At 39.5% G+C, this 17,516-nt stretch overlaps 1 protein-coding gene across 14 annotated transcripts in view; it reads left to right on the top strand.

Annotated features, from left to right (window-relative positions):
• FAM13A (family with sequence similarity 13 member A) overlaps positions 1–17,516 on the top strand; it is a 337,557-nt gene that overhangs the window by 228,136 nt on the left and 91,905 nt on the right. For 2 of the 14 annotated variants that reach the window (XM_061419695.1, XM_061419696.1), the window contains exons 1-2: positions 5,558–6,281; positions 8,000–8,044. The exons of 10 other annotated variants lie outside the window; for them this stretch is intronic. In XM_061419695.1, coding sequence (XP_061275679.1) covers positions 6,253–6,281; positions 8,000–8,044 — 74 coding nt within the window. In that variant the 5' untranslated portion in view covers positions 5,558–6,252. Of the gene's footprint in view, positions 1–5,557; positions 6,282–7,999; positions 8,045–17,516 lie in introns of those variants that run through there. 2 more of the 14 variants (XM_061419698.1, XM_061419697.1) reach the window with 2 other exon arrangements.

The raw sequence follows: 17,516 nt of genomic DNA on the forward strand, positions 1-17,516 counted from the left end.
CTTGTGACCCCAGGGACTGTAGCCCTCCAGGCTCCTCTGTCCATGGGATTTCCCAGGCAAAAATACTGGAGTAGGTTGCTATTTCCTTCTGCAAGGGGTCTTCCTGACTCAGGGATTGAACCTGCGTCTCCTGCATTGCAGGAGGATTCTTTACCACTGAGCCACTTGGGAAGCCCTTATTTAATATATTTGCACTCACCTAAATATACAACTCAGACCAAAAGAAAGGATTCTTTCTTTCCTGTAGCCAGTTGATAATGTGTGCTATTGATGAGTAAACATAATGCTTTATCATCTTTAAAAGCTTTCATATCGTGGAAATGCTGTGGCATTCAGATGCCAGCTTCATATCAGCCACTTGCTATCTGCATGCTGAAGATAACTTCTTCATTTGCACAACTATTAAAATGAACACAGCATAACTTCTCAGTACATGCTGATAACCTTCATGCACCACCCCTTCAGTTTCTTCTCCCTTCTCGCCTTTATTTTTGACACTGGCTGTGGTCGATAATGATCCTATCTGCTGATGAGCCCTGGACTTCACTAGTGTTCTCACCCTGATTGCTGGAGAGCAAGTTTAGTCAGAATCCTGTGCAGTGGTACCAGGTATCTAAATTATATGTACCCTAAAAATCCTGGCTTCATAATTACAAAAACTCCTGTCAGATTTAGTCATTACCATTTATGAATACTGTGTGAGCATCTTGTGGAAGGTTTTGCTCTTTAGTGCAATTTATAAAGATTGATAAAAATATGAGGAAGAAACTTTGCCTGAGAAGTACTTTCTTACCAAACCTGTAAGAAAGAAATTATTTCAACATATTTTTTCTTAGGAAACAAATCAATCTGATGTTAAAACAACATATGAAAACAAAATAATGTGGCCAAGAAATGTTCTCAGTTCTTCAGTTGCTTCAAATTGATGTTGAAATTAAAACAAATGAAGCCACATCATTTTTGGAGCAGTTGTTGCTCTTGATATCACAAGTGCAAACAAACCTATTGCCAAACACTTGGAATCTGCTGAAGAAGTTATGTAAGAAAATTAGAAGTCTGCAAGCCAGCTGAAATGTAGAAAAGGAAATAGACAGCCTGGGAGAGATTGGGTAATGTAAAGTGCTTAAAAGATTTTGAAAGTTTTGGATAGAATCTTACTTTATGCATCTCTACAATAGCACACCAGTGTATAACCCCAATAGTTTATTTCTTTAACTAGTTATTGGTTATCATTATCCTTCATTTGAATCTAAAAGAGGTGTCGACTTTATCTCTGATGCAAACCTGGAGAAGGGAAAGGCTACCCACTCCAGTATTCTTGCCCAGAGAATTCCATGGACAGAGAAGCCTGGCAGGCTACAGTCCATGGGGTTGCAAAGAGTCGGCCATGACTGAGTGACTTACAAAAAACAAACCAAAAGCCTAAAATAGGAAATGTTTAAAAAGTAGGTAGAAACATTGCTTGATAAGTGAAAATCTAATCAAAGAAGCTATGCTCAGACTCTGAAGAGAGATTGATATTCATTCATTCATTCAGCACTGTTGGATGTCTGCTCTGTGTAATGGCTGCAGGAAAAATACAATTGTTACCTGGAGAACTTTCTTTCCAATAGGGAGAAAATATTTAAATTCAAATATTAAAGAGACATTGTGCTGGGCAAAGGGCTGTCTGAGTTAAAATGGGTAAGAGTTTTGTTTCATCTTGCCTAATTCTGAGAGTGCACAGAATTTTTCCAGGAGAAAATGGCATGGGAAAATAGTCTAAACAAAGGGTAGATGTTTGGCATAGGTAAGTTCAGAACAGATTTGAAAATGGTGTCCAGGTAAATCTGGATTGGGTTCCTTAGGTGATATAAGCAGCTGATCTGGAGGAGAATATTGAGGTTAATCAGCAGTCTTAATCATCATATTAAAAGAATTGGAGTTCATTTAAGAGGTAGCTGGGAGCTCCTAAAGCTTTTCAGAAGAGCAGTGAGTATCCAGTTCGCAACCACAGTAGGAAATTCACTCTAATAATGAAATGTATTCACTGGAGATTGAATGGAAGCAAAAAGATCATCCTGAAGGTTATCATGATACTGTAGATGACCAAGACCCACTGAGTAAAGAGACATGACAGAACAATCAACAGATTTGGTTGATTTGGAAAGGGAGGAGTAAAGATGACTCATGCTTTGAGTCTGATGCACAGAAAGAATCATAACATCATTAACAAGAGGGGCCAGGAGGAGGAGAATTGGGGAATCAGATAATATGAAGCTTTGAACGTGTTGATTAGGGTGATAATACTAATAATTATTGAGCACTTATTTGCCAGGAACTATTTTACGTGTTTTATATGCATGATCTCATTTATTCCTCAGAGCAACTTCAGAGCTTTTAAACAGCTTGCCCAAGTTTACGCTGCCTGTCTGTGGTAGAGCTGGAATCCAATCCCTAGGAGCGTAATTCCAGAGTGCACTTTATTAAACTCTAATGGAGTGCCTGTATTGAAAGATGTGGGGCTAGAAGATGAGGCGGAAAGGGTATAAGAGAGGAGGGAAGACAGATGAAATAAAAGGAGGATGGAATAATCAGGACGCTTGGAGAATGCCCAGGAAAGATCACAGAGAACCAAAGACTTTCAGAAAACTGAAGATGGGTGTTTCTGTAAAAGTTAAGAGGAGAACGAGATCTAAGCCAAGGCATTTAGATTAAGTGACCAAAAGAGCATTGGTGGCTTCAAAAGCAGTTTCAGACATGTGGTGAAGTCTGCAGTACATCGGTGTGAGGCAGAGGAGTAATTTCGGGGAAAGTGGGAGGAGCAGAAGTAGGCTATGGGCAGCCTGTCAGTGGGAAGGGGAGGCAAATGGCACTGCGTCACCAGAGGGTAGGAGTGCTGAGGGAAAGCTTTCAAGGCTGGGGGCACTCGCTAGGGTGCCTGTCGGACTGGGGACAGACTTAAGATGGGGGAGAAGAGAAAATGATGAGATTCAATACATGGATAAGCAGTTTGAGTCCTGTGGGTGGGGATGTGTTCCCCTAGACTAGGAAGAAGTCAAAAAGAATCAAGCAAGGTGTACGTGTGTGTGCATGTGTGTGTGTGTGTGGATGTGTTCCCCTAGACTAGGAAGACATCAAAAAGAATCAAGCAAGGGACGTGTGTGTGTGTATATGTGTGTGTGTTAGGTGTTAGTGGTGGTACTTCAACACTTAATGCAAAAGAGACCAAAGGAATAGACTCATATTTGATGTTCTTGACTTTCTTCGTAAATTTAGGAAGCAAAGTAATCAGTGACATAAGAGAGGTTCAGATTTATAGTATTGGAAATCAGCAGTTTCTTTGGGAATGCAGTCAGAGATCAAAGACAGCTACAAGCTTGACACACAGTACTGAGGTTCAGGCCAAGATTAAATAGGACTTTTTAATCTACCCAGTTGCCAGCATTCTGTGACTTTCTTTTGCAATGTTTAGCAGCCTGGCAGTAGGTCACCCAGCTGGCAGGATGTATACAGGGTGAAGAAGCAGAGGATGCTAGTGAACCTGTTTTGGAAAAACTGAATGCTAAGGACAGCCAGCAACGCATCTTTTTTTAAAGCTGTGTGCTCGTCGGTTTGGGTGCAGGTTGTCCTCCGCAGACGTGGACAAACAGGTGGAGCTGAAGAGAGAGCTCAGGAGGAGGAGGGGGAGTGGGGGAGGCCGCGGTATGCTGGTTATGAGAGGCGCACCTTGCAGGGCGTGTGGAGGAAATGTGGTCCGGGAGTCCAAGTTTGAGAAACTGGCACTGCAGGGGTTCAGAGAGTGGAGCTTCTGCTACCTGATAATGAGGGATTGACATGAGGATGTGGGCCGTGGAGTAATAAAGCTATCCCAGTGATCCAGACTCTGTTGTGGTTTGAGAGGAGGAGCCGCGGGCCAAGTATAAATTCAAAAATGATCATCTAGTCATGCCCTGAAAATCAACCAAAAGTGAAAGGAGGAATTATTATAAATAAATAATAGAGACTTGAAAGGGCAGGTAATTACTGAGTTATAGTGTTAGGTGATTTTCAGAAATAACCACTGACATCTCACTCGTAATATGGCATGTTAGCGAGATGTTGATAGGAAGATTTATCAGGAAATGTATGTGGAATCAGATAAATTTTAAATGTTAAAATTTGACATTAAAATTTGAATGTTCCTATTTAGTATTTTACATCTAGTATGTATTGAATGTAAATTATTATATGAGTTAACATATTTTTTGTAATGCTGGGTCCTTTATTATTGGTCTTATGTCTCTTTTAGCCATACAGTATTGATATATTCATAAAATTAAAAGAGAAGATATTGTTTCTATCACTTGAATTTTAACTATTTCTAAAAATATGTTATCCTATGAAATATTTTAAAAACTCATGTAGAACAGATTAAGCACTATGCTGTACAGAAGAGATCTGAAGCAGACCTGAGCAATCCTGAAACCAGTTTCTGTTCTGCCACTAACTTTCCATGTGAAGTTTCCAAATTGCTTCATTTTCTAGTACCAAGTTTACTCATCAGTGAAATGATGTCATGATATGTAACAGTGATTTCCTATCTCCAGAAATGAAGTGTTAAGCAAGATACAGAGATGCATTTTTGAAAGGTAAAAAATGTAAGAAATACGTAAAACAAGATTATTGTTGCTGGAGAACGATTAGAGTTTCTAAGTCTAGAATCAAAACACTGTACTGATACCTTCAATAAAATTAAGTTCTGAATTTACTTTAAAACACTTAAAACTTCCATTGTTTTAAATGGCTGATTTTAGTTATTGATTCTATCATAATTTCTAAATATAACTTTTAGGATGACTAATCCATCATCATAAATATGATAGAGTATTTAGTCAGACAGTGAATATTTTTATTAGTAGGTATAGCAAAGGAGAGTGGATGCTTACAGTAGGGCTTTGTATTCTAAATTCAGAATTATGAGTGATCTGTAAGAAATCTGGGGAAAACTACAGGGGAAAAGGATACCTTTTTGGTCATACAAGCCCCCTCTGTTTCTGAATGTTGTGGACTCTGGCCCTCTGCCCTTGTACTAAAAGTGATGCTCTGGGCTTTGTTGTAACTCTCAGCAAGTCCTTTGCTGTGAAGGAAAGCTTAATAAAATATATTTCTAGGTTTGTTCTGCAGTATTTGAAACCTATGGATTAACAGTTATGTTCCTAAAACAACACATTAGTATTCCCCACTGAAGAGGAAAATAAGGGAAAGTTAGGTAACTAACAGGCATTTAGCAGCCCTTATGAGAAGCTGATTTGGTGTTACCTGTAAAAAAAAAAAAAATCAATAAATAACCAACCTACCAAAAATATGCTGGTGATATTCTTAGAGGAAAATGGGTATTTAAATAAACACATTCAATTTTATAAGGATAAAATGCAGAAATAATAAGTTGAAATATTTCCATGGGAAATAGTCACATTGATCCCTTGAGACCCTGAGCAGTCAGTCTTAGGACGTGTGTTCTCCCCAGAAATGAGAGCTACGTGCCTTGGGAGATGTCACCAGTGACTAGTAGCCACCGCAGTGTAAACATCAGCAGGAAATAAATATGGGTAGGGCAGGGGTCTAGAAGAGTGCCTGCGTGCCTTCTGGAAGAGTATCACGCCTTTCAGTGTTAGTGGTTTGATTTTTTTTCTTTGTTCTTTTTTAAGAAGAAAAGAGATAGGACGCAGCTTATTCCTTCTGTCACAGAAACCTTCAGTTTCAGAGGCAGTGTCTTTCCTTGACAAATGGATTTCCTTGTTGGCAGTCTCAGTACTGAGGAGTCAAGGGACTCTGCTCTTGCCGCAGTTATTGGTTGTTTCCCCAGACTGACAAGCCCGTCTGTGGAAGGGCTCCGAGGAAAGTTTCGTGTTACCAGAATTAGGCAAGCCCGCTGAGGAGCCAGGGGAGGAGCAGCAGCCGCCGCAAAAGAAGCAGCGCCTTTAAGCCCTCCAGCAGCTGCTCCTCTGATTGGCTGGGTGGTTCAGCTGCTTCCCTGGAACAGAGGTCAAAGTGGACTGCAGTGGAAATGTAAGAGAGGCAGCGATCGAATAGCACTGCTTGAAGAAGTTTGGAGGCAGAGAGCAGCGGGACGCTGGCAGACTGCAGAGCAAGCTGCTTCTCCGGCGGTGAGGCGCAACCTCCCGCCCCCAGCCTGGCCCAGCCGCTGTGAACACCCGGTCCCTGCACAGACGCCCCCACTAGGCGCGGAAGAGACAGTTGTGAGGGTCCCTTGCTAATTTACAGACAAGGATGGCTTGTGAAATCATGCCTCTGCAAAGGTAGTATTCTTTCCTGTTTGGGTTTTTTCTTCCGTATTTTCTGAGTGGTGTAAAACTATATAACTTTGCCGATACTTTGCATCTTTCAGTAATCTGCTGCAAACTCAAGACCAGAAAAATGTAAACATATTGCTTCTTATGCTGGCACTTATGCCCAACTTCTTATCTTCTTCACTGTTCGGTGAAGAAGAATAAAAATAAATATAAGAAAATAGCTTTGACATCTGAAGAAAAACAGAAACTGAAGAATATATTGAGCACGCTTAAAATAAAACTGAATTAGAAACTGAATGAGTTTCTAAGTGATGTTATGAAGCTGTGGTGAGCTCTAATCTCATTTTGAAGGATGACGACAGGGGAAAGACCTTTTAAAAATGCATTTTAGGAGCCCTCTGCATTGAATTTTATATCTAGACAAGGATTTTCTATCAATAAGTAATTTATAATACATGGACCTAGATGTAAAGATATTATTTCCCTATGAATAATTCTAGATAGGTTTATTACACAGATGACACCTTTAAACAAACAAACCAAACTGCTCTGTAAGAATGATTGAGCACAAGGCTCTGTTTTGTTCATTAATGGTTGTAATATGGATTGGGGGGTGGGGTGGAGGAGTTATACTAAAGAAGAGAAAAGTAAGTTTAAACAAAAGGCATGTCAAAAAAGATCACTGTTGGTAAATTAAGTGAATAAGATGTCCCGGAATGTTGAAGCTGAAAGTCACCTCTGAGGTGACGGAGTCTAGCCCTCCAGTTTCACGACTAGAAGATGAGGCTTGGGGTAAATCCTCAGTTGCCCAAGGTCATGTTTTAGGATTTTTAGAATTTCTTTTGCCAATCATGTTATACTATTTCAGCTACAACTGCTGTACATGCTGTGGCATTTGATTCTATGTAAATGCTTCCTCTAAGAAAACTATAGAGAGTTTTATTAATGGAAGTGATTTTAAAAGTCATGTAGTAAATACGGTTTATCCATAAGAGGGAAACCTAGACAAAAAATGAATTTCTTTTTTAAAAACCATTTTACCAGACGGTTATGTTTTAATATGAAAATAAGGCAAACCAAAGTTGAGTGTTCATTTGCAAGATGGTTCCTGCAGATGTACCCTGTGAGATAAAATGGTATAATTGTTTTTCTTTCGCTGTAATGACAACTGCACTGTAATGGAACTTGATGCGGATGTCCCTGGAATTCCTTTTCCAAAATTGATAACCCAAGGGAGCAGAAAGTGATTGATGGATAGATCTGAAATTTGTTTATATTAATTCAGTGGGAAGTGCCATGCATTTGAAACTTGCAAGAAGACTAAAAACTAATGTACACTTTTTGGACTCTTGATGTAGTTTCCAGCTTTAAAGCTGGGGGCTTATTTTTTCTTATAACGGTGTCAGTTCTTAAGTGTCTTAAGCACATCCTTTCTAGAACTGAACTCTGTAATAAGCTGCACAATGATATAATAACTGTTAAGAAAATAGATCTGTATTCTGCTAAAATATTGTTTAGGGAGTTAAGTTGATGAAAGCTAGAATAGAATCAGCGTAATTTCTTCCAAAATTATTAGTCCTTAGTCCTTATTAATTATTAGTCCTTATAAATAAACCTATGTAAGAGGAATAATGTGAATTTGCATTCAAGATTGCTGATCACTGTATTCACTGTCTCCCTATGTCTGCGGATTTAATTTGGTTACCTTGCAATCCTCACTTCAGCCTGTGCCTGCCTGTGATCAAACACCTCTTGAAGGCAAGGAACAGGTAGGCTTGTGTGGTTCTCTTTGTTAAGGGAAGTTAAGCGCTTGTGTAGAAAGCTTTCTGGTTCCTACACATAATTGCTTCTTCCAAGCCCAATACAGTGTCTTTGGCTACAGTGTCTTTCTGTGATCTCTAGCAGAGGTGACTGTTGCCAGCCACCCCCACTGTTATCCTGCCTGGAGCAGGAAAGTTGCAGAGTCTTGCATTGTGGGCTGAATGCATTGCTCCATTCTGTTTAAGAACAGAGGGGCTAGAAACTGAATTAACAGTGGATGAGGGAAAGAATAACTTTAAATACCAGTTAAGAGAAATTCATGCTCACTCATGTTTGTACTGAGCAGAGAGCCCAGTGCTTCTCATACTTTAGCTGCATGAGAATTACCTGGGGAACTTATTTTAAAATCAGTGTCTTCCTGCTCCTCTCTTTCCCTAGACTTACTGAATCTGAATCTGGGTGTGACAGGGAAGTATTGACATTTTAACAAGCTTCCTGAAAGTAAGTGTGGTACAAATGGTCCACGCACTCAGAGAAACACTGATCTAAACTCTAGTTAATGATTATAACTTATATAAAGCCATTGACAGCAGGTATATGTAAGATGCTAACACTATACTACTCAACATCCCCGAATAACATATTGAATATCAGGACCTTATGTGAAGTGTCTTTGTCTTAATTGATGTTTTCATTTACTAGACGGTCAGTGTTACATATTAAAACAAAAGATACTTACAGTGTCTTTTAATGTTTTCTTTATGACTGAATACCACTCTGTATTGCCAGTGATACTAAGGGAATGAAGACAGTTCTGCTTCAGAGAGCTCACATGCTAGTGAGGACACAGACACATTACCAGACAATTACATGTGGTGAATTCAGTAATGGACATTATAATTAACATGATAATAGAGATGTGCCTGCATGGATAATATTACCTTATGTTTTATTTAACCTCATATAAGTGTATGATCTTTTTAGAGGGCATATTTGTACCCCAATGTCTACTTAGCTTGTAATTCCCATGAGTGACTTTTTAGCCTTTCTTAGCATGTTGTGAAAGTATATAGAAGATAAATTTGTTACTGCTAATCAGTAACTAAGATGAGAATAACAGATTGAAGGCTAAGAAGGAAGTAAAATACTTTGGTTCCCTTTAATGTATTTTACTATCTGTTTATAACTTAACATAATTTGCAGACTTTCTCCAGGATGGAAGTGACTATGTTGAAACTTACCATTTTTAGGAAAACTGCAAAGGCTGAATGTTTAAAATTTGATCCTCTGTAAAGAACTCAGTTCTTAAAATTCACTTCAAAATGACTTAAACTAATGATAGATCTTATAATACATCTATTGAGATGGTTAAATTATTCTAGTTATTTTTAGAAATACTAAAATATTTGTGCTCTGTAGCATTGTATTGATATTCTTGACAGCTAAAAAAGTGCTTCCAAGGAAATAGAATAATATCGGAATTAAGTAGAGAAACTATATAAAGATTTGAAACAAGTTTTTCTCAGGTACTAAATTTACCTTCCGGGTTTACCTGGTGGCTCAGTGCTAAAGACGCTTGCCTGGTGGGCTCAGTGGTAAAGAATTTGCCTACCAGTGCAGGAGACGCGAGTTCGGTTCCTTGTCTGGGAGGATCCCCTGGAGAAAGAAGTGGCAATCCACTTCAGTATTCTTGCCTGGAAAATCTTCTGGACAGAGGAGCCTGGAAGGCTATAGTCCATGGAGTCGCAAAAGAATCAGACAAGACTTAGCGACTAAACAACAACAAATTTACTTTCTATCACTAAAGAGATAGTTTATTAGACTCTAGACTTATACCTCAAGCGCCTTTCATGATTCATATTCCATTGTATTTTTTTTCCCTTGGATATTGTGGATCTGTAGGTGAGGATCTCCATTTTATATGTAGAAGGTTTCAATAGGCCAAGAAATAGTCTTTACTCACTCTTATGTCCATGACAAAGCTCTCAACTTCACAGCAGTATTTTGATTTGCTAGATTAACTTTCAGATAGTCACTAACTCATCTTATGGCCACAAAAACTAATGATGGAAGATGAAGTTAAGTGCACTAATGACTAATCTAGATTCCTTTGATTTTAATGCATTGTCATCTGCTTTCACATCCCTTTTTCCATTTGATTTATTTATAAAAGTGGGAAACTGAAATCAGTAATGTCAGTATAACTCTCTTTTCATTACTTCATCAAACAAATTATGATATTCAATATACATAATTGAATATTTATTTCATGATGGTGAAATATACCAAATTGCAAATTGCAATGGCTCTTTAAGAAGATTTATAGCAACAGTATTAATTAACATATATTAGTGATCCAGCATGGGAAAATTTCACTGAACCCCTTATCAACAGAATCCATCTGGCCTTTCTAAGTATTGGTTTTTGGAATATTCTTTTGCAAACAAGTAAACTTTGGTAACATGGGGATGATGGGGGACTTAACCAAGGAACAACCCCGGCAATAATGGGCCAGCTTTTGAATCTCCTGTGTGATGTTAGAGAGCCCTCTACTGTTTGTGGTGGTGACGCCTTAGGTTAATTTATCTGAAAACGCATGCTATTCCAAACTTGTTTGCACTTTGATAGCACTCAACCTCCCCAACCTTCCCTTCTATGACCCACCTCAGTCTCAGAGGGAGTTAAAAGCTGCCTTACCTCAAGTCTGGGTTAACCCTTCCGGGGTTGAGTATCTGAACTTTGATTTCATCACCAGTGTGGTCTGTATTTGATAGTAATGGGAATGAGTGAGGACAAGGAAGACTTCCATGGGCTCTGCTGTCATGTGATGGTTGCAGTGGCTCTCAAGTCTAAATATTTGCTGTTTACCCCAAACAAAGAAGCTAGTGTGAATTAAAGTGACGGTTATTCTTAAACTTTACAGAGATCACCCTATCTAAACTACTGGGGGAAAAGGAGAGGTATTAGAGAGTCAGCAAAAAACAGTGGGGGAAAGCAATGAAAAAATAGTAAACTTGCTGTCAAGAAACATATCCAGATATCCAGATGCTGGCAGTGAGTTAGCCATGTGAATTTGGGCAAGTCATTTTCTTTACCTAAGAAGTGGGGGTGATAATGCCTAACATACTTACTTAGAGGGGAAATTTTGTAGTTAAAGAATATTATCAGATCAGATCAGTCGCTTAGTCATGTCCAACTCTTTGCGACCCCATGAATCGCAGCATGCCAGGCCTCCCTGTCCATCACCAACTCCCAGAGTTCACTGAGACTCACATCCATCGAGTCAGTGATGCCATCCAGCCATCTCATCCTCTTTCGTCCCCTTCTTCTCTTGCCCCCAATCCCTCCCAGCATCAGAGTCTTTTCCAATGAGTCAACTCTTCGCATGAGGTGGCCAAAGTACTGGAGTTTCAGCTTTAGCATCATTCCTTCCAAAGAAATCCCAGAGCTGATCTCCTTCAGAATGGACTGGTTGGATCTCCTAAGAATATTATAGTTCTTCGTAAATGATAAAACTATTCAAATTTATATACTGGAGCTTTAGTCCCTAGTGTGATGGTATGTTAAAGTGGGACCTTTGGGAATAATTAGGTTTGCATGAGCTCATGGAGGTGGGGCTCCCATGATAGGATTGTGCCCTTACAAGGAGATAAAGGTACCAGAGCACAATCTCCCCATCCACCAACCCCATCCAGGTGGAGGGACAGCAAGAAGATGGCAGTCTGCAAGCCAGACAATCTCTGGAAATGTGAGAAGTCAGTGTTTCTGTTGTTGAAGCCACCCAATCTGTGGCACCTTGTTATAGCAAACCATTAAGAATGGTTGTAAAGTGAAAGTGTTAGTTGCTAAGTTGTATCTGACTCTTTGCAACCCCATGGGCTGTAGCCTGCCGGGTTCCTCTGTCCTTGGGATTCTCCAGGCAATAATACTAGAGTGGGTAGCCATTCCCTTCTCCAAGGGATCTTCCCAACCCAGGGATTGAACCCAGGTCTCCTGCACTGCAGGCAGATTCTTTACCGTCTGAGCTACCAGGGTATTAATTGAAAGAACTTAGTAAAAAAAAAAAAAAAAAAAGTTTACTATTCCCTTTTGCAGGTACCACCTATTCCTTTACTTTTGTTTCAGAGCCAAAGATTAGGAAATATTTCAATGTATTTGTTAATGTTTTAAAAATATTCTCTTATCCATTAATATCAACCCACTCAAAAAAGAAACTTACTGTATATTACATTCTAAATTGCTGCCTCCCAAAGGCGATCTTGCTGTACCTATAATAATGATAAACAGCACTTTGCTGAACAAGAATCTCAGAGACAAATGAAAGCTTCCAGCTGCCTTGAAAACAGTTTTGTGACTAAACCAAAAATTTCTTTAAGCTCCACACAAAGCTTTGGCTTTGCAATGAAGTGAAAAAATTTTCTTTTCCTGCTCTCAAGCCAGAACAAACAGATAGAGTATGTGGCAAGCCCGTATTCAAACATTGCCTTGCCCGAACATATCCTTTTCTGGGTTCATAGTACCCTACAGAAAGTACAGTGTTTACATTACTGGCACAATGGCAGCACTCCCACCTCTAACTGTGCAGTGGGAGAAAATAAATTCTCTAAATAAGGGTGGGAGAAAGCCCGTGGCACAGTTGCAGTTCCATTAATTTTGGAATAACAGGGAACAAGATAACTTAAAATAATCAACATACAGCTATCTGAGAATGCATCCAGTTGGGAAACTTAATTTTACAAATTATAAACGGTGTGTGTTTTCAAAATGCATGATCACATGGTCGTGTCAGCACTCAGCATGGTCTGAGTGATGCTGATTTTATTCCTCAGCCACTGACGGAACACTCAGAATGTTCTGGGTACCTTGCTAGGTGCTGCAGGGGACAAAGATAAAGACCAGTCCAGGAGGTGAGGCCAGCTTCCAAACTCTGGAATTCTGGCATCATGTGCTGGGCACTGGTTTATGGCTGTGGACAGAGTGTCTGGGAACCTGCATGGAGAAGTCGCTCCCCTCTCCAGGGTGATGGAGATGGCCTCCCAGATTAGATGACATTTGAGCTGAGAGATGAAGTATTTACCAGACAGAGAGAGAAGTGCCGGAAGCATTCAAGACAGAGGGAACAGCACGTACAGACAGGGTTACGAAAGTGCAGTGCGAGGTTGATGGAAGCTCGCTGCCCTTGTGTGCCAGGTTCGGACATCTGGACTTCACCCCAAAGACAAAGAGGAAACAGGAGAGGCTTTCAGGTTAGGAAGATAAATCTGATGGGGGTATTAAGGATAAACTGGTCTAGGTGGCAGGGGAAAATGAGTATTGCCACTGTGATGGACTAAAGCAGTGGAAATGGAAAGGAAAGGTCAGATTCAAGAGATGTGTCTCTTTTTGAGATAGAATCAGTGCAGTTTGGTGACCGACCATGAGTGGGGGTGAGGGATTTTTTTTTTTTTTTTTTAAGGAGAGCAGTTGGCTGTTAATGCAACTGAAATTATTATAACAGGAATGAGGACTCTAGTGACTTCTAAACACATCTCCAGCCAGGATCCCCTGTAAAGTGCGATGTGAGACTCTCGGCTGTGTCAGCCAGTCCACAGGTAGTAATAGTTTCCTTTTGACATTCTCACTGTAGGAAAAGATGCAAAAGAGACAGAAGGTAAAGCAGTCCCACCCCTCCCTGCTTAAAAGCTTTACATCCTGTTGCTGACAGGCACACACCCTCACCAGTCCCCTCCAGTTCCCTAGAGATTGAACAATGTTCATTAGAAGGGCATCCAGGGACAGAACTAGCTGGGTAGAGGGACAGAAATAGAGTAAGATGCTCCCTAGTTCCTTCCAAGTATACTAGTTCTTTGAATTGAAGAGACAGAATATAGGTGATAAAGAATGCCATGGTCATTAGTAATCTCTAGAAGCTCTCAGTTGTATCTGACTCTTTTCGACCCCATGGACTGTAGACCACCAGGCTCCTCTGCCCATGGAATTTTCTAGGCAAGAATACTGGAGTGGGTAGCCATTTCCTACCCCAGGGGATCTTTCCAACCAAGGAATTGAACTCACATCTCTTGCATCTTCTGCACTGGCAGGTAGATGCTTTACCACTTGTGCAACCTGGGAAGCCCAGGTCAGTAAGGAAGGTGAAATCAAAAAAGACCATGGGTCCCTGAGTCTCCTTCTTGACACCATCCTGTGGTATAAGCAGCAAAAGAATATTGAAGAGACCTGGAAATCCTCTATCAGCTCCCCCATGCTCACCTAGAATGACTTTCTCACGTCTATATTGCTAGGTGTATCTGGACCTGCTTTCTCTCTGATTTTCTCTGTGATCCAGGCTCAACAAAATCTGTACTTTTTTGGCCCAGAGCTGATTCTGACAGTGGGGCAGAGAAGAAAAGAGTGTTTGCTGTCTGTCCTATGAGAATGTAGATCTTACTTCAGCAACATTCATTGTGTATTAATTATACCTCAAGCCAGGGAGGTGGGTTTTTAGCATAGCATTTTTCAGCTGTGGGTCATGACCTTTTGGTGGTCATAAAACCAATTTAGCGGATTGTGACTAGCGTGTTTTATATAATTTTATATAAGTGAAATATGACAAAATAGAAAATATGCAAAGTAAGAATAATGCTTTGAAATGTGTGTCTCTTTTACGTGTCTGTGCACTGTCACAATGTAAAATGTGTTTCTAACTGGATCGTGGCCAAAGTTTTTCAAAACACTGACTCCGGAGTGCTTATTGAGGATACTTTATTTGAATGAGAGGTTAGTACAGGAAGTCAAATCCCCATGTCAGTGTGGGAAATCGATTCTAGTCTTAGCATTCTTACAGATGAAATTCCAGAGTACAACTTATGTGTAAGATGGAGACACTTTTGTTAGGCAGGTTCTTTTTTCTGGATTTGGGGGGAACATGTTTTTAGTAGAATTGTTAGTTTCCTAGCACGGCTGTGAGAAAACACCACAAACAGGGTAGCTGAGAATAACAGAAATTTATTGTCTCACTGTTCTAGAGGCCAGAAATCCCAAATTAACATGTTGGCAGGGCCGGGCTCCCTCAAATGACACTGGGAAATGAGTTGTCCCTGGCCTCTCTCCTTATTTCCAGGAGTTTTTGGTTGGTGGCAACACAATTCCAGTGTTCACGTGGTGTGCTACCTGTGTGTGTATCCACCTCTGTCTGCTCCAGAAGGGTGCTGGTTATATGAGTTAGAGCCCATTACGGTAGCTTTAACTTGATCATCTCTGTAAAGACTATTTTCAAACATGATCATGTCCTGAGTTTCTTGGGGTTAGGGGAAACTTTTTGAGGAGATACTATTCAGCCCCAAACAATATATTTCAAATTTGTACTAAGCAATCAAGAAAAGAATTGACTTATTTCCCTATCTTATTGGGGGGAAGGTTGCGAATTTTGGGAAGCCTTTTGTTTGTTTTGCTTCCAAAGCACAATACTTCTTCGTGTTAGCTAAAATTTCTAGTCTTGTGAACATTAACAGTTTCAGCTCTTTGCATTTACCCATTGGTCAGGAAAAACCTATTTGCTCTTGAAGTTAAGTGGTTTGTTTTTATTTCTCCTGGCGGCTAGGTGTTGCTTTCTTAGTTAACAGCATACAAATAATAAAACTGTAAGCGAAGTTGCTTGGGTTTATAATAAAGAACTATACATATATCTACAAAAATCTCCCCCTGTACTTACAGGGGCAAACAGTTGGCCAAAAGTTGATCTGAAAACTCTTGACGTTTGTTTTCCAAAAGTAACAAGGAGAATGTTTCCTACTGTGTTCCTGAATGGAACAGAACCAAAAATCTGAGCGGCAGAACACCAGCTGCTCCATCACACCCCAAATGGAGGGTTATAAATGCTATAAATGGGGGGTTATAAATGCTATAAATGGGGGGTTATAAATGTTAATGCCTGACACTGTGGATAAATCAAAAAGGCTCAAGTATGGCACTTTATTTTTTGCAGAAGAAGGAAGGAAAGAAAATGTGCTAATTTTCACTCACCTCATTATCCTTGAAATTTCACCTAAGAAAATTCTTCCATTTAGCACATTTGTTGCAACATGAGGAGAAAACCTGAATTCCAGAGAAAATGTTTACCTAATACTTTTAATTTTGTCTTTTTACTTGTCCCTCCCTTTTTCTCCTCCTTTGGCTATTTGCGTTTTTTAAGCCCCAGTAGAAATTTTTTTTTCTGGTTTTTCAATGAATGGAACTAATCCTTACCTATTTTGCTGTACTTTTCAATACCCAAGGAACACTTACAAACTGTTTCGTCTAGCTCGAATCATTTGAAAATGTAGTTAAAGTGTGTAGCTAAATATGCAGATTATGTTAATTTTGGGGGTAGCCAGCCACATTAACCAATTAGTAAGTTGGACTAATTGGAACATTTATCGTGACAGTTCAAAAGGGAATTGAATGGAATGGTGGTTTGATCCACTAATTGAGGGTCCATTCTGAATACCTCAGTCTGGGAATTCTCCCAACAGTACTTGGTTTTTCTTAGGCATAGAAAGCACCACGCTTTTTGCAGTTTCAGTTAGCTTGCTGTGTAATTAAATCGATAGGCATTACACTCTGTGGCTTCAGTTTAGAAATGAGTGCAGCTCAGGAAGAGATCGTAAGTCTACGTGTCATCCATTTATGTGCATTTACCAATCTTGAGTCACATCCAAAGGTAAGTTAGTATAGCACAGGAAACTCTACTCAATATTTTGTAATGATCTTTATGGGAAAGAATCTGAAAAAGAAAGGATATATGTATATGTGTAAATGAATCACTTTACTGTACACCTGAAACTTACACAACTTTGTAAGTCAATTATACTCCAAGATAAACTAAAAATTAAATGTAAAAAAGGTACGTTAGATAGGCCCCCACTAAAACTCTATCTTTGTTATTGCCCTTCTCAGCTGTAGCTTCTTAGATTTGGACTATTACTTGGGTCTATTTGATAAATGTTCTTCCCACAGGCAGCTGTTGTGAGAGAATATAACACCACATGTCTAAGGACATTAAGCACTCAATGGCCTGATGAACATGAGATGATTGCTCAAATCTCTCAATGTATTTGAATTTTTTAAAGAAGCAAAGCAATTGGCTGCTTAAACTTGGCTATTATTCAGAGTCAGCAAACAAGAAATAATTAAAACATGGCATTTTTACTAGTAACCAAGGAAGAAATGGAATGAATTCCAAGTTGCTACAGTTTGTCATTGGCTTCATTTCATGACACACACTCCCCTTTTCATTCACAGTACATGTGCTTATTTTTAAAAATTGAAAGTACGTCTGAATTAATTCTCAACTTAAAATTTAGGCAAAAAATTACAACTCAATGTCACTGGACATGCCTGAGATTGATGTAAAGCTAGCAACAGGCATAAATAACTATAAATAGGTGGTTGAGGGCATATAATAATAGTCCAGATATTCCTTTTGCACAAAAGTAGAAATGGTGATCTTTTCAAATGTTTTAC

This window comes from Bos javanicus, chromosome 6 (genome assembly GCF_032452875.1).
Source record: "Bos javanicus breed banteng chromosome 6, ARS-OSU_banteng_1.0, whole genome shotgun sequence".
NCBI lineage: Eukaryota > Metazoa > Chordata > Mammalia > Artiodactyla > Bovidae > Bos > Bos javanicus.